Here is an 18,108-nt window from a genome sequence, read left to right as displayed (position 1 = left end):
CCAGGAGTGTATATACTCCACTAGCCACCAGGCGGTGTGTGGCCGAGGGCACAATTCGCGCCTAAGTCATATTCCCCCCCCCCCCCTTTTCCACTCGCGGATCGTGCAAGGGAAAAATGACTGTCTGAACACCTCAGTACGAGCTCTTATTTCCCTTATCTTTGAATGATGATCATTGCATGATTTGAAAGTTGGTGATAATAATATATGCTCTACATCCTCAGTGAAGATTGGATTTCGGAATTTAGTGAGCAGCCCCTTCCGTATAGGATGTCATCTATCTGCAAGTGTGTCCCACTTCAAACTTTCTATGAGATTTATAACACCCTCTCAATGGCTAAATGTACCAGCCATGAATCTTGTTGCTCTTCTTTGGACCTTCTCAATCTCTTGAATCAGACCCAACTGGTAAGGGTCCCATATAGACGAACAGTACTCTAAGACTGGATGAACTAACGTATTGTAAGCTATTTCCTTTGTTGAAGGACTGCATCGCTTCAGGATTCTACCAATAAACCGCAATGTAGAGTTCGCCTTGCCTGTTACTTGTGTAATCTGGTCATTCCATTTGAGATCATTTCAAATAGTCACACCCAGATACTTGACTGATCATTTATTTTGTACGCATACATTAATGGGGATTTTTGCCTTGTTATACGCAGTAGGTTACAGTTCCTGAGATATAACTGCCAGTCATTACACCACACATTTATTTTCTGCAAATCCTCATTGACTTGTTCACAACTTTCGTGTGATACTACTTTCCTATAGACTACAGCATCATCAGCAAACAGTCTAAGGCCACTGTCAATACCATCAACCAGATCATTCATGTAAATCGTAAAAAGCAGAGGACTTATTACGCTGCCCTGGGGCACACCTGAAGTTACTCTTGTTTCTGTTGAAGTTCTCCCATTCAGGACGACATACTGCCCCCTGTCTGTTAGAAAACTTTCTATCCAACCGCATATGTCATCAGATAGACAATAAGCGCGCATTTTTTGTAGCAAGCGACGGTGAGGAACTGAGTCGAACGCCTTTCGAAAGTCGAGAAATATGGCATCAACCTGGGAGACGGTACCTAGAGCCTGTTGTACATCATGCACAAAGAGGGCCAGCTGTGTCTCGCATGACCGCTGTTTCCCAAAATCGTGCTGGTTTCTGCAGATGAGCTACTCAGAGTCTAGAAAGGTCATTATGTCTGAACACAAAATATGTTCCACGATTCTATAACAAATCGATGTCAGTGAAATTGGCCGGTAATTACGTGCATCTGATTTTCTACCCATTTTATAGATTGCTATGACCTGGGCCTTCTTTCAGTCCCTTGGAACTTTCCGCTGCTCCAACGATCTCTGATAGATGACGGTAAGAATGGAGGTATATTTGTAGCATAGTCAACACAAAATCTTATGGGGATACCGTCTGGGCCAGATGCGTTTCTGGCGTCTAAGGATCTTAACTAGATTCCATTATCCTTGTGTTATTTTTAATGTTAATCTCTTTTCAAAATACTGTGTATTCCATTCAACTACTCTTCCAAGTAGTTTGACATCTCTGATAGAATTACAATGTCATAAGCAAATTTTATAATTTTCATTCCCCCCCGAACTTTACTTCCCTTTCCAAATTTCTCTTTGGCTGTCTCACTCCCATGTCTGCCACTGCTTTCCTATCACGTCCTTAGATATGAATAATTGCAATCAGCTCCCTGTGCAATTTGTAGATACCCTCTTGCTCCTTGGATTTTACCCCTACTTCCCTCAGAATTTCAAACAGTGTGTTCCAATCCAACATTGTCAAAAGCTTTGTCTAAATCTGTAAATGATCTAAATGTAGGTTCGGTTTCGTCAATGTTTTTTTGTAAGGTAAGAAATACGTACCTGGTCGTCGAAGCCGTGCGTGATCTCGTGTCCGATGACGAAGCCGATGGCGCCGTAGTTCATGTACTTGGGACGCTCGGCGCTGAAGAAAGCGCCTTGGAGGATGCCCGCTGGGAACTCTGTGGAATTTGTACACACTTCCGTCACTACATGTACCGCTGTTCTGGGCCGAGCCCCCTCTGCCAGTAACTGGTAGCTATTCACTGAGATGTAACTACTGAGACCAAGTCTCTTATTAAAATAACCAAAGTAGTAGGTAGAAGAATAATGATCGACATTCAATGAGGAGACACAATGGGATATTCTTAGTAAATAAAGTTCAGATAAAGACACCCAAACCAGTGAATCAGGCATCACAGACACTTTGAGCCAGCAGACGAGTGCATTACTGGAACTAAGGGAGGTTAATCGAAAGACACTGAACTTTCCAGATACCACAATGATGGACAGATTTGTCATTATCGTAATCATCATCATTTGACATCTGTAGTGGATATCTACATCTACATCGATATTCCACAATCCACCTGATGGTGTGTGCCGGTCTCCCTTCTATTCTAGTCTCGCATTGTTTGTGGAAAGAAAGATTGTCGGTATGCCTCTGTGTGGGCTCTAATCTCTCTGATTTTATCCTCACGGTCTCTTCATGAGATATACGTAGCAGGGAGCAATATACTGCTTGACTCTTCAGTGAAGGTATTTTCTTGAAACTTCAACAAAAGCCCGTACCGAGCTACTGAGCGTCTCTCCTGCAGAGTCATCCACTGGAGTTTATCTATCATCTCCGTAGCGCTTTCGCGATTACTAAATGCTCCTGTAATGAAGCGTGCTGCTCTCTGTTGGATCTTCTCTATCTCTTCTATCGACCCTATCTGGTACGGATCCCACACTGCTGAGCAGTATTCAAGCTGTGGGCGAACAAGCGTACTGTAACCTACTTCTTTTGTTTTCGGATTGCATTTCCTTAGGATTCTTCGAATGAATCTCAGTCTGGCATCTGCTTTACCGATGATCGACTTTATATGATCATTCCATTTAAAATCACTCCTAATGCGTACTCCCAGATAATTTATGGAATTAACTGCTTCCACTTGCTGACCTGCTATATTGTAGCTAAATGATAAGGGATCTTTCTTTCTATGTATTCGCAGCACATTACACTTGTCTACATTGAGATAAAGTCTTCTTCCCCAGGTTCCAGTCTCCAGCTATATGCTTCCACTTTGCAAACTGAACAAGCGCAACTTGCACACCTGTCTGAGACTGCAGACGTGTGTGCAAGTTGCACTTGTGTGAGTGTCTGTGTGTGTGTGCGTGTGTGCATGTGTGTCTACTGCTGACAAAGGCCTTAATGGTCGAAAGCTATGATAGTGTGAATCTTTTTATTGTGCCTATCGCGACTTGGCATCTCCGCTATATGGCAGGTAGCAACTTTCCTTCTCTTGTATTTTTCTGGAATTAAACATGTATTTTCACCAACATATCGAGGGTAAACTAAAGTCACCACAAACTATAATTGTACAAGTCGGGTACGTGTTTGAAATCAAACTCGAGTTTTCTTTGAACCTTTTCGCAACTGTATCATCTGAATTGGGAGGTCAGTGAAAGGATCCAATTATTATTTTATTCGAGTTGCCAACAATGACCTCTGCCCATACTAACTCACAGGAACTATCTACTTCAATTTCACGACAAGATAAACAGCTTCTAACAGCAACAAACATGTCACCACAAAGTGTGTTTACCCTATCCTTTCGGAACACCACTGTTCACTTATTTTTCCAGACATAGAAGAATAATTGTTCTGATTCATTTGATAGAGGTGTCCAAAGAAGCTTAATCTTCACCTTGCCATTTTTCTCTATAATTTTATAGATCTCCTGGTTACTTCTCATTTTCCATCCATCTGTAGTTTGTATTGCACCCATTATTTTTGTAATAATTCAGCTTTCAAGTACCTCTATCCTGCCCAGCTTATAGTTCATGATTGAACACTCGCATGTATATGAACAATCCAGTTTTACCACTGTGCTATATTGTTTTAGTTTTGCTTTTCTAGACATGCATTTCTTGTTGTAGCAATCATCTGCCCATATGTTCTTTCCATTTTACTAGCTCTAACAGTAACTGCAATTTTTGTGTCCATTCTATTGTATAGATTTTCCAAGATATTTAAATTCACTAATCCTCTATATTTTAACTGTTGGTTTTTCTTGTATTTTGCTGCATTTTTTGTGTTTTATGAACTTTGCTTTTTTCTGTTGAAATTTTGAGACCAATTCTATTCACCATTTATCCAGAAAATTGGTACGAGTAACTGCATCTGTCACATTTCATGAAAGTATTGCAAAATAGTCTGCAAAATCCACACAGTTTATCTTGGCTCCATTTGTTCTGCTTCCCAGAATTATTAGTTGTGACATTTTTTGTGTCTGTGCATTGGCTTAATTGTTAATTTGTATAATTTGCTTTCTGATGATGTGTTCATTCAATATTATTATTATTATTATTGATTTTTTACATCTATTTTTGAGCTTGGACCAATAAACGTGTGTGTGTGTGTGTGGGGGGGGGGGGGGGGGGGGGTGTATGCGCACGTGCGTGTGAGCGAGTGACTCCCTACACAGAGCTGGGGGAAGACAGGAAAAATGAATGACCTGATGATAGAGGGAGATGGACATGTGATGTCACAACACATGCTGGAGTAGAGGGGTGCATATAGCTGCAGACTGGATTGTGTGGAGAAGTCTGCTGGAGTGTGCAATGGATGTCAAGTGGCTTGCTGACTATGATAAAGGAATAGTCGTAGTTTCGAATGTGAGCTGAAAAGTGCTGGTAAATGGGTAGAGTAATTTTAAAAAATGTTTAAATGCCTGAAATTGTTTAATTCATCTTTAGTCAATCTATCATAAGCTCAATTGTGCATTCTTGATCACAAATGTCAACCTCTGCTGAGCAGTAATTATTACAGCGGGCTACATCCAGTCCCTGTTATGGGACACACCTATGGTAACTGGACATTCTCCATATGGGAAGATTCCCAGATATGCTATATTTGCCTGATTTTGTTTTATTCTTACTATTCTTCTTCTTCTTATTATTACACACAAATCATATTTTCTTCCCTTTTGTTTGTCTACTGACTAAGGCTACCCATTACTTGCATTCCCAAAAAAATAAATATCAATAGAAATTCCCCATTCTCCCAGTATCAAACTTCCTAGCTTAATAGAAGTTATATTTTTTTGCACTTTACACTTTAGCAAATGTTCACAATAATCTCAGCAGTCGTTTCTCTATGGTTCATTTATGTTTCATATGAAACATATGTATGATGAAAATATTGCTTCTCGCACTAGATCTCAACTGAACTGTTCCATATAGTCTAGAGACTAATCTTGAGAGAAATTTTGCAGTAAATGAATGGATACTACCAGATTTAACAAATTCAAAAGTTGAACTGATCATTTCTGTCACGTATCATTTGCAGCATTAATCAATAAGAAATAATAAAGAATAAATTTAAGAGTCACTGGTTAATTAAACATAAAACTGAAATTATGTTTTTTGATGTAAATATTAAATTAAATGTGAAGTACAATGTTTTTTAATATTTACTTAAATTGTGACCCAAAAGCATGTTCAGTTACTGTCCTATAATATTACTTAACCAATATTGTGCCCAGTCATACTTCAATAAGTAATAACATTTTGCAATTCTAATGTAAAGCAACTACTCTGCATGCACGAAAAGCTCAACAAACAGAACATACATGCATCTAAATCTACTAACAGACTAATTCAGGCAAGCAACATAATGCAGTCAACAAATGTAAGCTCTTTGGAAATAAACAAAATAAAAACATGGAAAATAATTCTCAAAATTTAGTTTACCAAATGCTGCTTCTTTCACCTTGACCAGATACAATGTTTCCAGATTATTATATGTAAATACAGAGTCGCCAGCAGTAGCATGAGAGAGATTTTTTTCTATTGAATAGTATTAGACTTCCAAGAGGGGGATCTTCAGTGGTTTGTCGAACTCCTAAATATCCCTACAGAATAAAAAATTTGAAATTTTTCTGCACATAGATATGCCATTAAGCAATATATGTATTGAATATGTGAAGGTTTGACAGCATGCTTTATATGAAGGCTATTACTCAAAGTTCGTGTAACATCTGTATTCTATGTATGAATGTACATTTTTACCAAAGTAGTTTGTCTATGCATTCAAAAAGTATCTTTGCAAAGCTTTCTGATTGTTATTGTTGTTGTTGTTATTATTATTATATGATACAGTATAGATGGTGATTTGATTTTGGTGTATAATTTTACTTAAAGAGTTATTTTTCACTTTTCAAGTCTTGGTGAACCTTTTAGTTTTTTCTTAGTCTGAGCATATGAGCAAATACACATTTACATGGCACTTTTAAGTGTTTTTAGCATGTTCCTGTTAAAATGGCTCATCTCTGTTCTGACTTTATGCTCCGTGCACTTGTACAACCTAAAACTTTTACTGTTGGCGTATTTATTTGCACATAACTGACAGAAAAGCACTTCATTCTGACAACCTGAGACGTTTTCATTGTGTCACCTGTTTTATTTATGGATATGTTGCCAACTTGTCAACAGACATCTAGAGGGTGGTGAGAAATTGTACGGAAAGCTTGTAAGGCTATTATAGAGTAGGTCGTACTGAGGAATAATTGCTACAAAAAAAATTTAATACAGGGTGTTTATAAATGAATATCGGGTTTTTAACTTAGTTATAAATGATATGTCAAATGAAAGAGCAACTCAAACAGTTTTACCAAGAATCTTATAAATGTTCAATGTGAGCACCATTTGTCACACGGCACACACATCAAGTCTATAGCCGAGTTCTTTCCCAACGTTGATAAGTGTGTCTTCAGTGATTGTAGCAACAGCTGCTTCAATCCGGTTTCTTAATTCAGGGAGGTCTGCTGGTAGCGGAGGCACGTACACAAGATCCTTGATGAAGTCCCAAAGGAAACAATCGCATGGCATTAGGTCGGGTGAACGTGGAGGCCACGCAAAGCAAGCCCTGTCATTGAGCCCCTTGTGGCTTATGCAGTGCTCGTGTACAGTGAAGTTCAACCAATCGCATACTTCGCTACGCCAGTGCACAAACTGAACATTTATAAGGTTCTTGGTAAAACTGTTTGAGTTGTTCTTTCAATTGACATATCACTTATAACTGTAATTTTAAGGTAATAAAATTTATAAAGCTTCAAAACCCCGATATTCATTTATAAACACTATATACATTGCACCGTGTCCAAGTTAATTAGAACTGAAGTTAGTCAATCAGGTTGTCATGCATGCAAATTCAAGCAACCCACCAGAGACGGGGTCACCAGACGTGTTCTTGGTTTGGTTTCCTAAAACCGAAGAAGAGAGAGATGCAAAAACTGGACACGGGACAGTAGTAAGACCAAACCCGAGCCAAAGGCTGAGCAGTCTCATGTGCTGTCATCTACGCTAGGAGAACAACTCACATGAATTGTATCTGGTGGGCCAATTGAAACTGTGCCTGCAACAGCCTGATATGCTAACTTCAGTGCTAATTAAACATATCAAATTCAATTCTTAACAATTATTTCCAAGCACAAGCTACCTTGCAACACCCTTACAAGCTTTTCCAACTGTTTCTGACTGTTCTGCACTAGAGTGCTGCAACGCTCCATGTTTGACCGGTCACGGCTCGCCTGTTGACGGGGGGACCGAGCAGCTCGTGTCCGGCCCCACACGACTCGGCTCGGTCACGTACTCGCCCCATGTCCGATGTCCGGATTCCGGACACGCGGATAACCGAGCATGACCGGTCACCACTGACGTCTCACCTCGCCTCGCCCCGGCTCGCTGCACTGTACTTTACTGTACAAATCCAACGCCTCTCTCTCTCTCTCTCTTTCTTTTAATACAAAAGTAACGTTTCCAAGAACGGGTTCGTTACACAGCTAAATTCATAGAGCACTTTCTTTTTTAATATTTACTCCCGTCTTCCTAACGTCCGGGAATTCTGTTGTAAATAAAACTATGATCACAAGAGACCAATCCGTGTTAATGTAATGAGATGTAAGCGTCAAATAGTGCACCTGATTATGCGAATCAGTCCACATATCAACTGTTGCAGCACATGTTTTATTAATAACTTCTGCAATAACAGAAGGCATTATACTGTTTCGTATTGCATCAGCTTGTTCTTTGACATGTCTGCTTATAGTAGAGGGATGTGGCATGACATCTGCCATGTTAACTTTTCCATAATGCGCACCTAGAGCTATTAATTCTTGGCCTAGTTCTCTGAAACCTTCACCGCAAACAGCATTAAAAGGTCTCATATCTTTAGCACACATTGCAACACACTTTGCTGTAATACTATTTTTTATTACTGCCGGTATTTCTGAAGGAGCTGTACCTTTGTGAGGTTTCTTGCAACTGTGTTTCTTTAAAAGAGTGGTTCCCAATTGGAAACACAATAATGTGGAGCAGTTTATGCACGATACGTATCCAGTAGACGCACTGTTTTCGTCTACAACCACCAAAAATATTCTCCGTACTTGGCTTTTTAGACCTTCCCGTCTCTTCAATGTGTAAACATTGATTTCAATCTTACGTCTTACTGCACTGGCTTCCTCGCGTTGCATGATAACAGGGAGAGAGACACACCACAAGCGAGAAGCCCGTACTGGCTGCAGTCTCACACGGATAATGACACATGTAATGTGTTTGAAGTTGCGTGCTACGTATTCGGTCACGGCTTCTATGCTCGGTCACTAGAACTAGTGCGGGCAGCCTATCCAGTTAGGGTGTGCTCGCCGCATCTCGTATTTTGTGCTCGCTTACTCGGTCATGCAGGACTCTATTCTGCACCCAGGGTGACTCAAAAGGTTGTGCACAAGCTGAAGGAGAAGATAGAGAAGTCAATATACAACAACTTTGGGATAGGAAGAAGGCAGACGAATTTTAAAGATTGCTACTTACTCCAGTACTATTTTAAACACAAGACTATTTTAAAAACAAAGAAGAATGAAGTCTGTCTCTAGGGAAGAAATGTCACTGGATCTCACTCCAAAAAAATCTAATGAATCTGAAAATTGTTAATTATCTTAGATTATTTTTACATATCACTCCCTTTCCCCCCTTCTGACAGTCTATTCTGTATCTGAATCCCACTCAGCTACTGCCAGATCTGGGTGCTGAGGAGTCCTCTCCATTTGGCTCGGTCCCCCCACCACTTTTCTTCCTCCACCTGCTGCCAGGTCACACCTCTCCTTTCCACAGATATTCTCACTTCCATTTTCCACCGTGTTCTTAGGTGTCCTCTAGGTCTTTTTCCATCCATCTTTAGTTCTTCCATAATTTTGAGAAGTGTCTGCCCACACATCCTCTTAACATGTCCATACTATCTTAATCTCTTTTTTTCGATTTCTTCTCTCATACTTTCTTGTTTAAGGTCCTTTCTAACATCTACATTCCTTACTCTGTCCATTCTTGTTTTCCTCTTAACTGCTCTGAGAAATTTCATTTCCCCTGCTAGCAGTCTGCTCCAGACCCTTTCTGTCATTGTCCATGTTTCTCCTCCATAGGTAACAACAGGGAAGTAATAACTCTTATACATAAGGAGTTTTGCTTTTTCTGAAACTTCCTTATTCCAAATCAGGTGTTTTCATGTTTGGTAGAAATTGTCTCCTTTCTGTAACCTCCTATTAATTTCGTTTGTGATTCTTCCATCACTAGATATTTCACTCGCTAAATAAGTGGTCTCTTCCAAATACCATTACTTAACTCTTATCTTTATTTATTTTTAATCCATACCTTTTCATTATTTCCTTCCACACATCAAGCTGTAACTGTACATGTACCTCTTTATCGCCCCATATTATCATATCATCTGCAAAAATCGTCTTTTTGTCTTTTTCTTTTACTAGATCTTTAACTGCCCTATTCATTCCCTCCACCACAACATTAAAAAGTTTAAGCCCTTCTCTTATTTCGAAGTATTCAGAGCTCCCCATGGTGTTCTATTTCTACAATTGTGTCCTCCGTACATTCTCTTTATTACATTAATGTATCCGTCTTCTATATCTATCTTCTTCGTTTCTTCCCACAGTCTTTCCCTGTTAACTGAGTCATATGACTTTTCTATATCTATAAAAACCATTACCACCCTTTTGTTATATTCCCAACTTTTTTCCATCAGTTGACGGACAAAAAATATCAGGTCGATCGTGCTTCTTCCTTTCCTAAACCCATATTGTTCTTCACTCAGCTCCTTGTGTATCTTTTTACTTATTCAATTTAGTAAAATTCTTTCAAAAATCTTGACTGTATGACTCATAAGGGTTATTTCTCTGTAGTTTGTACAAAATCTTTTATTGCCTTTTTTGAAGATGGGAACAATGTCTCCTCTTCTCCAATCATCAGGTACTGTACTGTTTCTCCACAGACTTGATAGTACTCCATACAGCCACTGCATTCCCACTGGACCTGTTGCTCTTATCACATCCACTGATACTTCATCAGGTCCTGGGGCTTTCCCCCCATTCATCTTCTTCACAGTTATTTCCATTTCTTCCCGCATAAATTCTCCTAATTCCGCTTCCCAACTTCTATCAATTTTTCCATTATTTGTTGTTTCCTCGTGTACCTGCTCCTCAGTGTTTGACAGTTTCTTAAAATGTTCCCTCCAGAGATCTTTTATATTCCCTGGATCTTCAATCACAGTACCTTCTGACAGTTACGTGGGTGAAATGTCATTGTCACTGTCACTAATGTTTCAAACACTTCCAAAAGCTACGGTTTGATATGAGCATCAGTCATTTTCGATTAGGTTTTCGTGAGAACCCCTTCCCATTACCACCCAAAGGTGCTTAGATAACCTTATCCCAGTAGTATTTTACATTTCAGATAACAAGCCGTGTGTGTGCCAATTTTGGATGGAATTACTCCGGGCAATCCAGATTCGTGTTTAACAAGTCACCCCCATCGTACTGCCACTCTGATTCATAGTGGTTAAGTGTCACTGAGACTGGCACAAATCAACCCAAAACTGAGTTATAGTGGTACGTTTAGTTTTTAATTATTTTTAAATGTAACCCACCTCTAAAGGAGCTATGGGTATCTCTTGTCTCCTGGCAGCAAAGCACACACGCACGCCCCCTCCCTTCCCCCCCCCCCCTCTCCCACACACACACACACACACACACACACACACACACACACACACCTTGGTTGCTGGGATTTAGCTGGGAAAAAAAACCCCCTTCCTGGTCACCACTTCAGTACAAAATGAAATATATGTAAAAAAAAGCAGCTTTGATATAATGCCAAACAGTTCCTCAGCAGTAATAGAAAATGAATCTCAGAATTGTGAACACTCTGATGCACAAAAAGTTACCCTCCGGATCTCTCAACACTCGTATGCCGCAGACACCGTTCCTCGGGTTCTGCTGACAGTTGCGGCGCAGAGTACTCACGTATGGAGTTCTCGATGGAGCTGTAGAAGGCGTTGACAATGGCGGGACGGCCGTGGGTGATCCACTCGGTCTTGTTGACGGGCTGCCGCAGCCGGCTGAAGGAGTAGTTGGTGCCGAATTTGGTCAGGTTGAGCACGCTCTCCAGGTAGAGGGTCGGGCTGACGTCCAGCTACAAGGGTACACTCGTGGGCAAAACATGTGGCAGAACACTAGCTTACGAGGTGAGAAGCACATGCGGTGCTCGAGAGAAGACTACGGGACTGCCCGGTGGCTGACAATCCTACAGCAAATGCTCTTACGTACGGGGTGGGATTCCTGTGCTCGGTCTCTCCAGGTTTCCCACTGTCAGAAAGTGGAGTTCTGATAGCACAGAGGCACTGAACTGAGGCTTCATTATAGTTTTGTAGAGTGTCTAGGGAAGCCTTAATGGCCAGACACCCAATTGTTGGGAACCGTACAGGAGATCTTCTGTGTACAGTGCGGGAGGATTCTATTCGGCCACAGTTGAACCCGGCAGTGATTTCTCTTGTGGCAGAGTAGGTTCTGACATAGCAAACACATAATCTGATACTTCACCAGAATGTCCAATGTAATCTTTTTCTACAAAATGTAGGGAAATCGTGACGGGTTTTAAAATGAAACAATACCAGAGAAGGAAAGTTGCTACTCACCATATAGGGGAGATGCTGAGTCGTAATAGGCACAATAAAAAGATTCCCATCCTTGTACAAAAACAAATCTCCCATGCCTTACCTTTCCAGTCTCTCACCATCTCCCGAAGTCCCACAGTCTGGCCACAGAGGATCCCCTCGTAACTCAGTACCGTCCGGGACCGGAGCAACTGAATTACATTCTCCGCCAGGGTTTCGATTACCTCTCGTCGTGCCCCGAGATGAGAAATGTCCTACCCACTATCCTTCCCACCCCTCCTACACTGGTATTCCGTCGTACACCAAACCTATACAATATACTCGTCCGTCCTTACACGACCCCTGCTCCCAATCCCTTACCTCATGGCTCATATCCCTGTAATATGACCTAGATGCGAGACCTGTCCCACACATCCTCCTACCACCACCTACTCCAGTCCAGTCACTAACATCACCTATCCCAGCAAAGGCAGGACTGTGAAACCAGTCATGTGATTTACAAGCTAAGCTGCAACCTCTGTCCTGCATTCTATGTAGGCACGACAACCGGCAAGCTGTCTGTCCGCACGAACGGCCACCGACAAACTGCGGCCGAGAAACCAGTCGACCACCCTGTTGCTGAACACGCTGCCAAACATGATACCCCTCATCTCTGTGACTGCTTCACAGCCTGTGCCATACGGATCCTTCCCACCGACACCAGCTTTTCTGAATTGCGCAGGTGGGAACTTTCCCTGCAATACATCCTACATTCCCGTAACCCTCCTGGCCTCGACCTTCGTTAGTCACTGTCCTCACCCATCCGGACCCCTCCCTGTTCCCATTCCAGCACTACACAGCTGTCATTTCACCGCCACACCCAGTCTTTTAATTTTATTTATTTTTATTTCTCTCTTTTCCGCTACTTAGCCCCTCCCCCCTCCACACCTTCTGTCCTGCCCACTGTCTGCCACTCCCCCCCATACTATCCCTCCCCCTCCCCACCCCAGCTTTCTCCTTATTCCTACCCAGTCGCCACTCCCGTCATGCACTGGTGCTGCTGTTCGCAGTGTGGTCTCAGCTCTCTGAGACTGCAGACGTGTGTGCAAATTGCGTTTATGTGTGTGTGTGTATGTGTGTGTGTGCGCATGTGTGTCTCCTGCTGACAAAGGCCTTAATGGCCGAAAGCTATGATTGTGTGAATCTTTTTACTGTGCCTATCGTGACTCAGCATCTCCACTATAAGGTTCTCTGGTATTGTTACATTCCATCCTGGATTTCCTATAGTTGGGTTTTAATATGAAATTTACAAATCGACGAGTGTCTCGACTGAACAGTTTGACCTGCTTTTGTCTCAGATTGTGGTGCTGTGTACACTTTTGAGAGCGTACGGTTTTAACAGTCAGAACTTAGGGGTTACGAGACTAACACATTTCGGCGGGTGCAACTGACACCGGTCGTGCGAGTCCCGTAGCCTTTCAGCACGGCACACAAAACACTTACCTGTAATACGGTGGCTACTTCCCTGTATGTCGGGTTCAGTTATCCTCTTGTCAGCTCAGCAGGAAAGGTCAAAACTGCAGTCAGGAGCAGCACCAAGCGGGGGATTCGACGTTACGGGAAGACTGGAATGGGATTTTCAAAAATCATCCCGAAGAGCACATCACTAGACTTTGAGCAGTGGCGGTTAGATTGACAGACCGGGAAAGTTGCAGCGATTTGTGGCCAGAGCCAGGAGTTGTTAATGTTAATCTTATGGGCCATGCAGGCAAACTCCAGCAGGTGGCATCACGTATAATGTCTTAGCAGCCAAATTGGCAGATGCATACAAAACAGCTGGCATTTCAATTGTACGGTGAGGTATGCTGGTGGCCAGCCGTGATGACACGGCCTTACTCTGAGGTTGTGAAATACCAGAACTGCCAAGCCTTATCATTTTTGCATTCTGATTGCAGACACTCTCATTTAGTATCTGGACTGATAATAAGATCCAAAAGAGTCAGAAAAATGTACTTATGTCCACTCATTAAAAGCAGCCACTGGAGGTCTGCCTTCGCAAAACTACTACTATTTCCATTGTTTTCTTGATGCTCCAAATACGTTTTAGGTCGGATACATTATCCTCAGAAGACACCCTTTATTTAAGAACCTTATTTTTTTCCCCAGTGGTGGTTTAAATGTCAAAAAGAAAGTCTATTATGAACGACTGACAGGCAGATGGTGAAGACATTGGACAATTCATACCTGTTGTTCTCTGTCAGTGTAACATGCTGCTATGATGAAACTCCATTTTGGGTAGAGAATATCTGAATATTTTGATCTCCATTTGGGAGGGGAGAGCCCCAGATAAATTTCTAAAGCTGGGGAAATGTACGAATTACACTATTATGGCTACTGACCAGACATACATCTGCCCTTGTGAAAGGAATATGCCACATTCACATGCCACGTAGAACAAAACACAACACCTTCTGTCCTTACTAAGGGTTCAGCAAGAGTTGTAATTGCCAGTTATCATTCTCGTATGGTTTTCCCGCCAGCCCACCACCACTTTTACATGAAATGTAACAGAAACATTGCACGGTACGGTTACCGACTAATTGTGAGTAACAGATTTTCAAACAGGAAACAATCCTCGATATATTACAGAGTGGTATCTCTTGTGGCTGCCCTTTGGTGGTTTCTCAAAATTTGCTAAGGAGCTCTTTCTTTTAAGGTTATTGGTCAGAGCATGTTTAATGCTGAACTATCGGCTATACAGGGTATATCAGTCATTAAATTTACAGTGAGTGCCCTAAAGTACATGCACCCAAAATGCGCAAATGAAGTGTTGTCTACCAACAATGAGACTTTCAAAAATAATACAGTCACTCGAAATACACAGAGTTTATCCTTCTTCTTCTTGCATCAAATATGGCCAACAATGGAGCACATAAAGGAGATATTTTTTAAAATTAGGTTCTCCTTTATATCTTCTCTCTACTTTTTCATTCTCTCACTCTGCTGTTGTTTCTGTTCCTTTTTTTCTTGAAAACTGTTGAAGTTTTTTATTTTGTTTCTGAATTTCTCTCTGTTTTGAATGTCTTCATCAGCTGTGTTCATCTCTCCTGAGTATTTTTATCTCTGACTCACTGATTTTTTGTTATTGAAATATTGGAAGATTCTTTTCATTAATCTATTGGGCTCCATTCTTTTCAAAGAAACTGGCCCACCTTCTGTTGATTGTGTCTGAGACTTTTGGAACCTTTTTTGTAGAATTCTCTGTAGTTGCCATTTTCATTTCTGTTGGGTTCCAGAGTTCTGCAAAGAATCCCCCCCAAAATATATCTTCCTTTAAGTGTGGCAGTGCATTCGGCTGGTTTTACAACTGTTTCACGGTGCCTAATTTTCGCAGTAATGAAGATTTATTTTTTATGGTAGACTCCTTGGGGAGCTGATATGCCTTCTCATTTTCTGAGAGTTGTTTGCTCCTTTGTTCACTCCATTGGTTTGAATGACTTCTCCCAGGTATCTAAATATTGGAGCTTTTTTAATTTTTCCAAAATACCAGATGTACCAGTATGAAATGAACATCTTTTTGTGAAAATGAAACACTAATTTTGAATTGAAAAGTAAAAACATTTTATTCAAAGTACTGACTTTTGTTTTCTATACATTTTGACCATCTTTCTGGCAATTTGTGGACACCATGCCAATATAAATGTTCGTCTTTTGAAGCAAACCAATCAGACACCCAATTTTCGACTTCTTCGTAGGAATCGAAGTGTTCCTCAGCCAATGCGTGTCCCATTGATGAAAACGAATGGTAGTCAGAAGGGGCCAAGTCTGGTGAATACGGCGGGTGGGGTAGCAGCTCCCAGCCAAGTGTTTTGATTGTATGCTGAACCAGTTTTGCTACGTGTGCAGGTGGATTGTCGTGTAAAAAAGTTACTTTGCCATGTCTTCTGGCCCATTCTGGTCTTTTTTTCGATCAATGCATAGTTCAAATTGATTATTTGTTGTCTGTAGTGATTACTATTCACAGTTTCACCGGATTTTAGAAGCTCGTGACACACCACACCTTTCTGATCCCACCAAACACAGAGCACTGTCTTCTTGCCGAATCGATCTGGTTTTGCAGTCAATGTTGATGGTTGCCCCGGATTAACCCAGGATTTTCCCCATTTAGGATTCTTAAAATAAATCCATTTTTCATCGCCAGTAACAATTCGATGTAAAATTGATTTTCTGTCATGTCTTTGAAGCAAAATTTGACAAATGGTTTTTCGGTTTTCCATCTGTCTTTCATTCAATTCATGTGGCACCCATTTTCCACACATTTGGATCTTTCCTATAGCTTTCAAACAGTTAGATATTGTTTGTTGTGCAACATTTAGCATTGCTGCCATTTGCTTCTGACTCAAAGTATCATCTTCATCCAATATTGCTTGCAATTTGGCATCTTCAAACTTTTTTGGTGGTCTTCCACGTTCTTCATTTCTTACATCAAGATCATTATTTCTGAACCATTGAAACCATCTTTTGCATGTTGCTTCTGATAGAGCACGATCACCATATGCCTCGACAAGCATTCGGAGCGACTCTGCAGCACTTTTTTTAAATGAAAACAAAAAATTAATGCTTTCCACAAATCATCACTTTCTGGTACAAAATTCGACATTGTTAACACGATGAAAACATATGATGTTGTTCGTTCCATGACTTGATGTACAATAAATATCTTTGATAGATGTCATACCAACCAAACTAAAAAAAAATTAAGGCTTGTTCACAACAAATGTTCCCTATCGACACATTTGTATCTTAACGCTCATTTCATACCAGGACACCTGGTATGTTTTCAATGAACCAGGAACACATATGATATTTGTGACATACTCTATTTTGGATGTTGAGATTTGTAGGCCTGCTTTCTTTTAACCCCTCTGAGGAGTGACTTTGGGTGATAGCTGATTCTATTTGCTTGTCGAAGACTGCCAAGCTCGTCCACAAAGTTCAGGCATTTGATTGTGATCCGACTTTGTGTTTCATTCCTAGTTTTATTTGTTTATTCCAGCTCTCTGTAATGCATTTTCCCATTCTCTAATGATTTTTTACAAACATAATTGTAGGGTACATGGGGGGAGTCTATCCCCCTGTCACACTCCCAATTAAAGTGGTTCAGAAATTTTACCTTCTGATCAGACTTTAATTTTCCTTTCAATACATTCACTTATTGTTAGAATGCCAACTTTTATTCTTAAACAAATCACCACTTGTACTTTTACATTAATATATGAGAAATGTCAAAAATCATGCTGTGTACAAAACAGTTGCTTTTACTCAATATAGTAATGGACGTATGATATAATACCTCTTCTGCAATGTCTGTGTTATGTATGTTTGTCAGTCCTTAGAAACTACTGCGTAGACTGTTTGTATTGATGATGGCAGGATTATAATGCCTTAGCTGCCTAGCTTCAAAATGAGGAAAACTGAGATGAGATAGGGCTGGATGGTTCTGTGAGGACAGAAGGTACTACTGTGCTGTGGAAAAGTTTGGCTAGCAAATTGTGAATTTTTTAAAGTTTGATTACTATGCACAGTCAGGCAGTAGAGACAAGCTGCCCGATGAGCTAACAGAGTAAGCCACCAGATGGTACTGTCGACATTTCAGGCAGGCGGGAGTCGCGACACCAGTCGATGGTCGAGTGCGTAGAACAGCTGACACTGTCTGTTTTGTGGGGCTGCCAGTACTTTCTAAGTTAGTCCTGGCTGCTTTGTTTGTGTTTTTTGGGATCTTATGTCAACTTTTTACACAGTAGGATATGGCTAGGGACTGTCCTTGTTGTGAGTGGACACGAGGAGAACTGGCTGGTGTCTATAAACAGCTGGAGGCTATACTGGCCTCGGTTGACACCCTGCCAGCTCATGTTCAAAGTTGCACAGGGAAGAGCGAGGTAATGTTTTGTAACTTAGGCACTTGTGCCTTACCAAGAAACTCATACATTGCAAATTAAATCTGTGTGCCAGACTGAGACTCAAACTTGGGACCTTTGCCTTTTGCGGGCAAGTCTGAAAGGTAGGAGACGAGGTACTGGTGGAAGTAAA

General features: G+C 41.0%; 1 protein-coding gene across 3 annotated transcripts in view; it reads right to left on the bottom strand.

Moving 5' to 3' along the window:
* Positions 1-18,108, bottom strand: part of LOC124720498 (neprilysin-2-like) — a 341,289-nt gene that overhangs the window by 25,585 nt on the left and 297,596 nt on the right. For 2 of the 3 annotated variants that reach the window (XM_047245857.1, XM_047245859.1), the window contains exon 12: positions 1,884-2,002. In XM_047245857.1, coding sequence (XP_047101813.1) covers positions 1,884-2,002 — 119 coding nt within the window. Of the gene's footprint in view, positions 1-1,883; positions 2,003-11,389; positions 11,559-18,108 lie in introns of all 3 variants that reach the window. The other variant, XM_047245858.1, reaches the window with a different exon arrangement.

Source organism: Schistocerca piceifrons, chromosome 11, assembly GCF_021461385.2.
Source record: "Schistocerca piceifrons isolate TAMUIC-IGC-003096 chromosome 11, iqSchPice1.1, whole genome shotgun sequence".
NCBI lineage: Eukaryota > Metazoa > Arthropoda > Insecta > Orthoptera > Acrididae > Schistocerca > Schistocerca piceifrons.
This window is presented reverse-complemented; position numbering and strand designations above follow the sequence as displayed.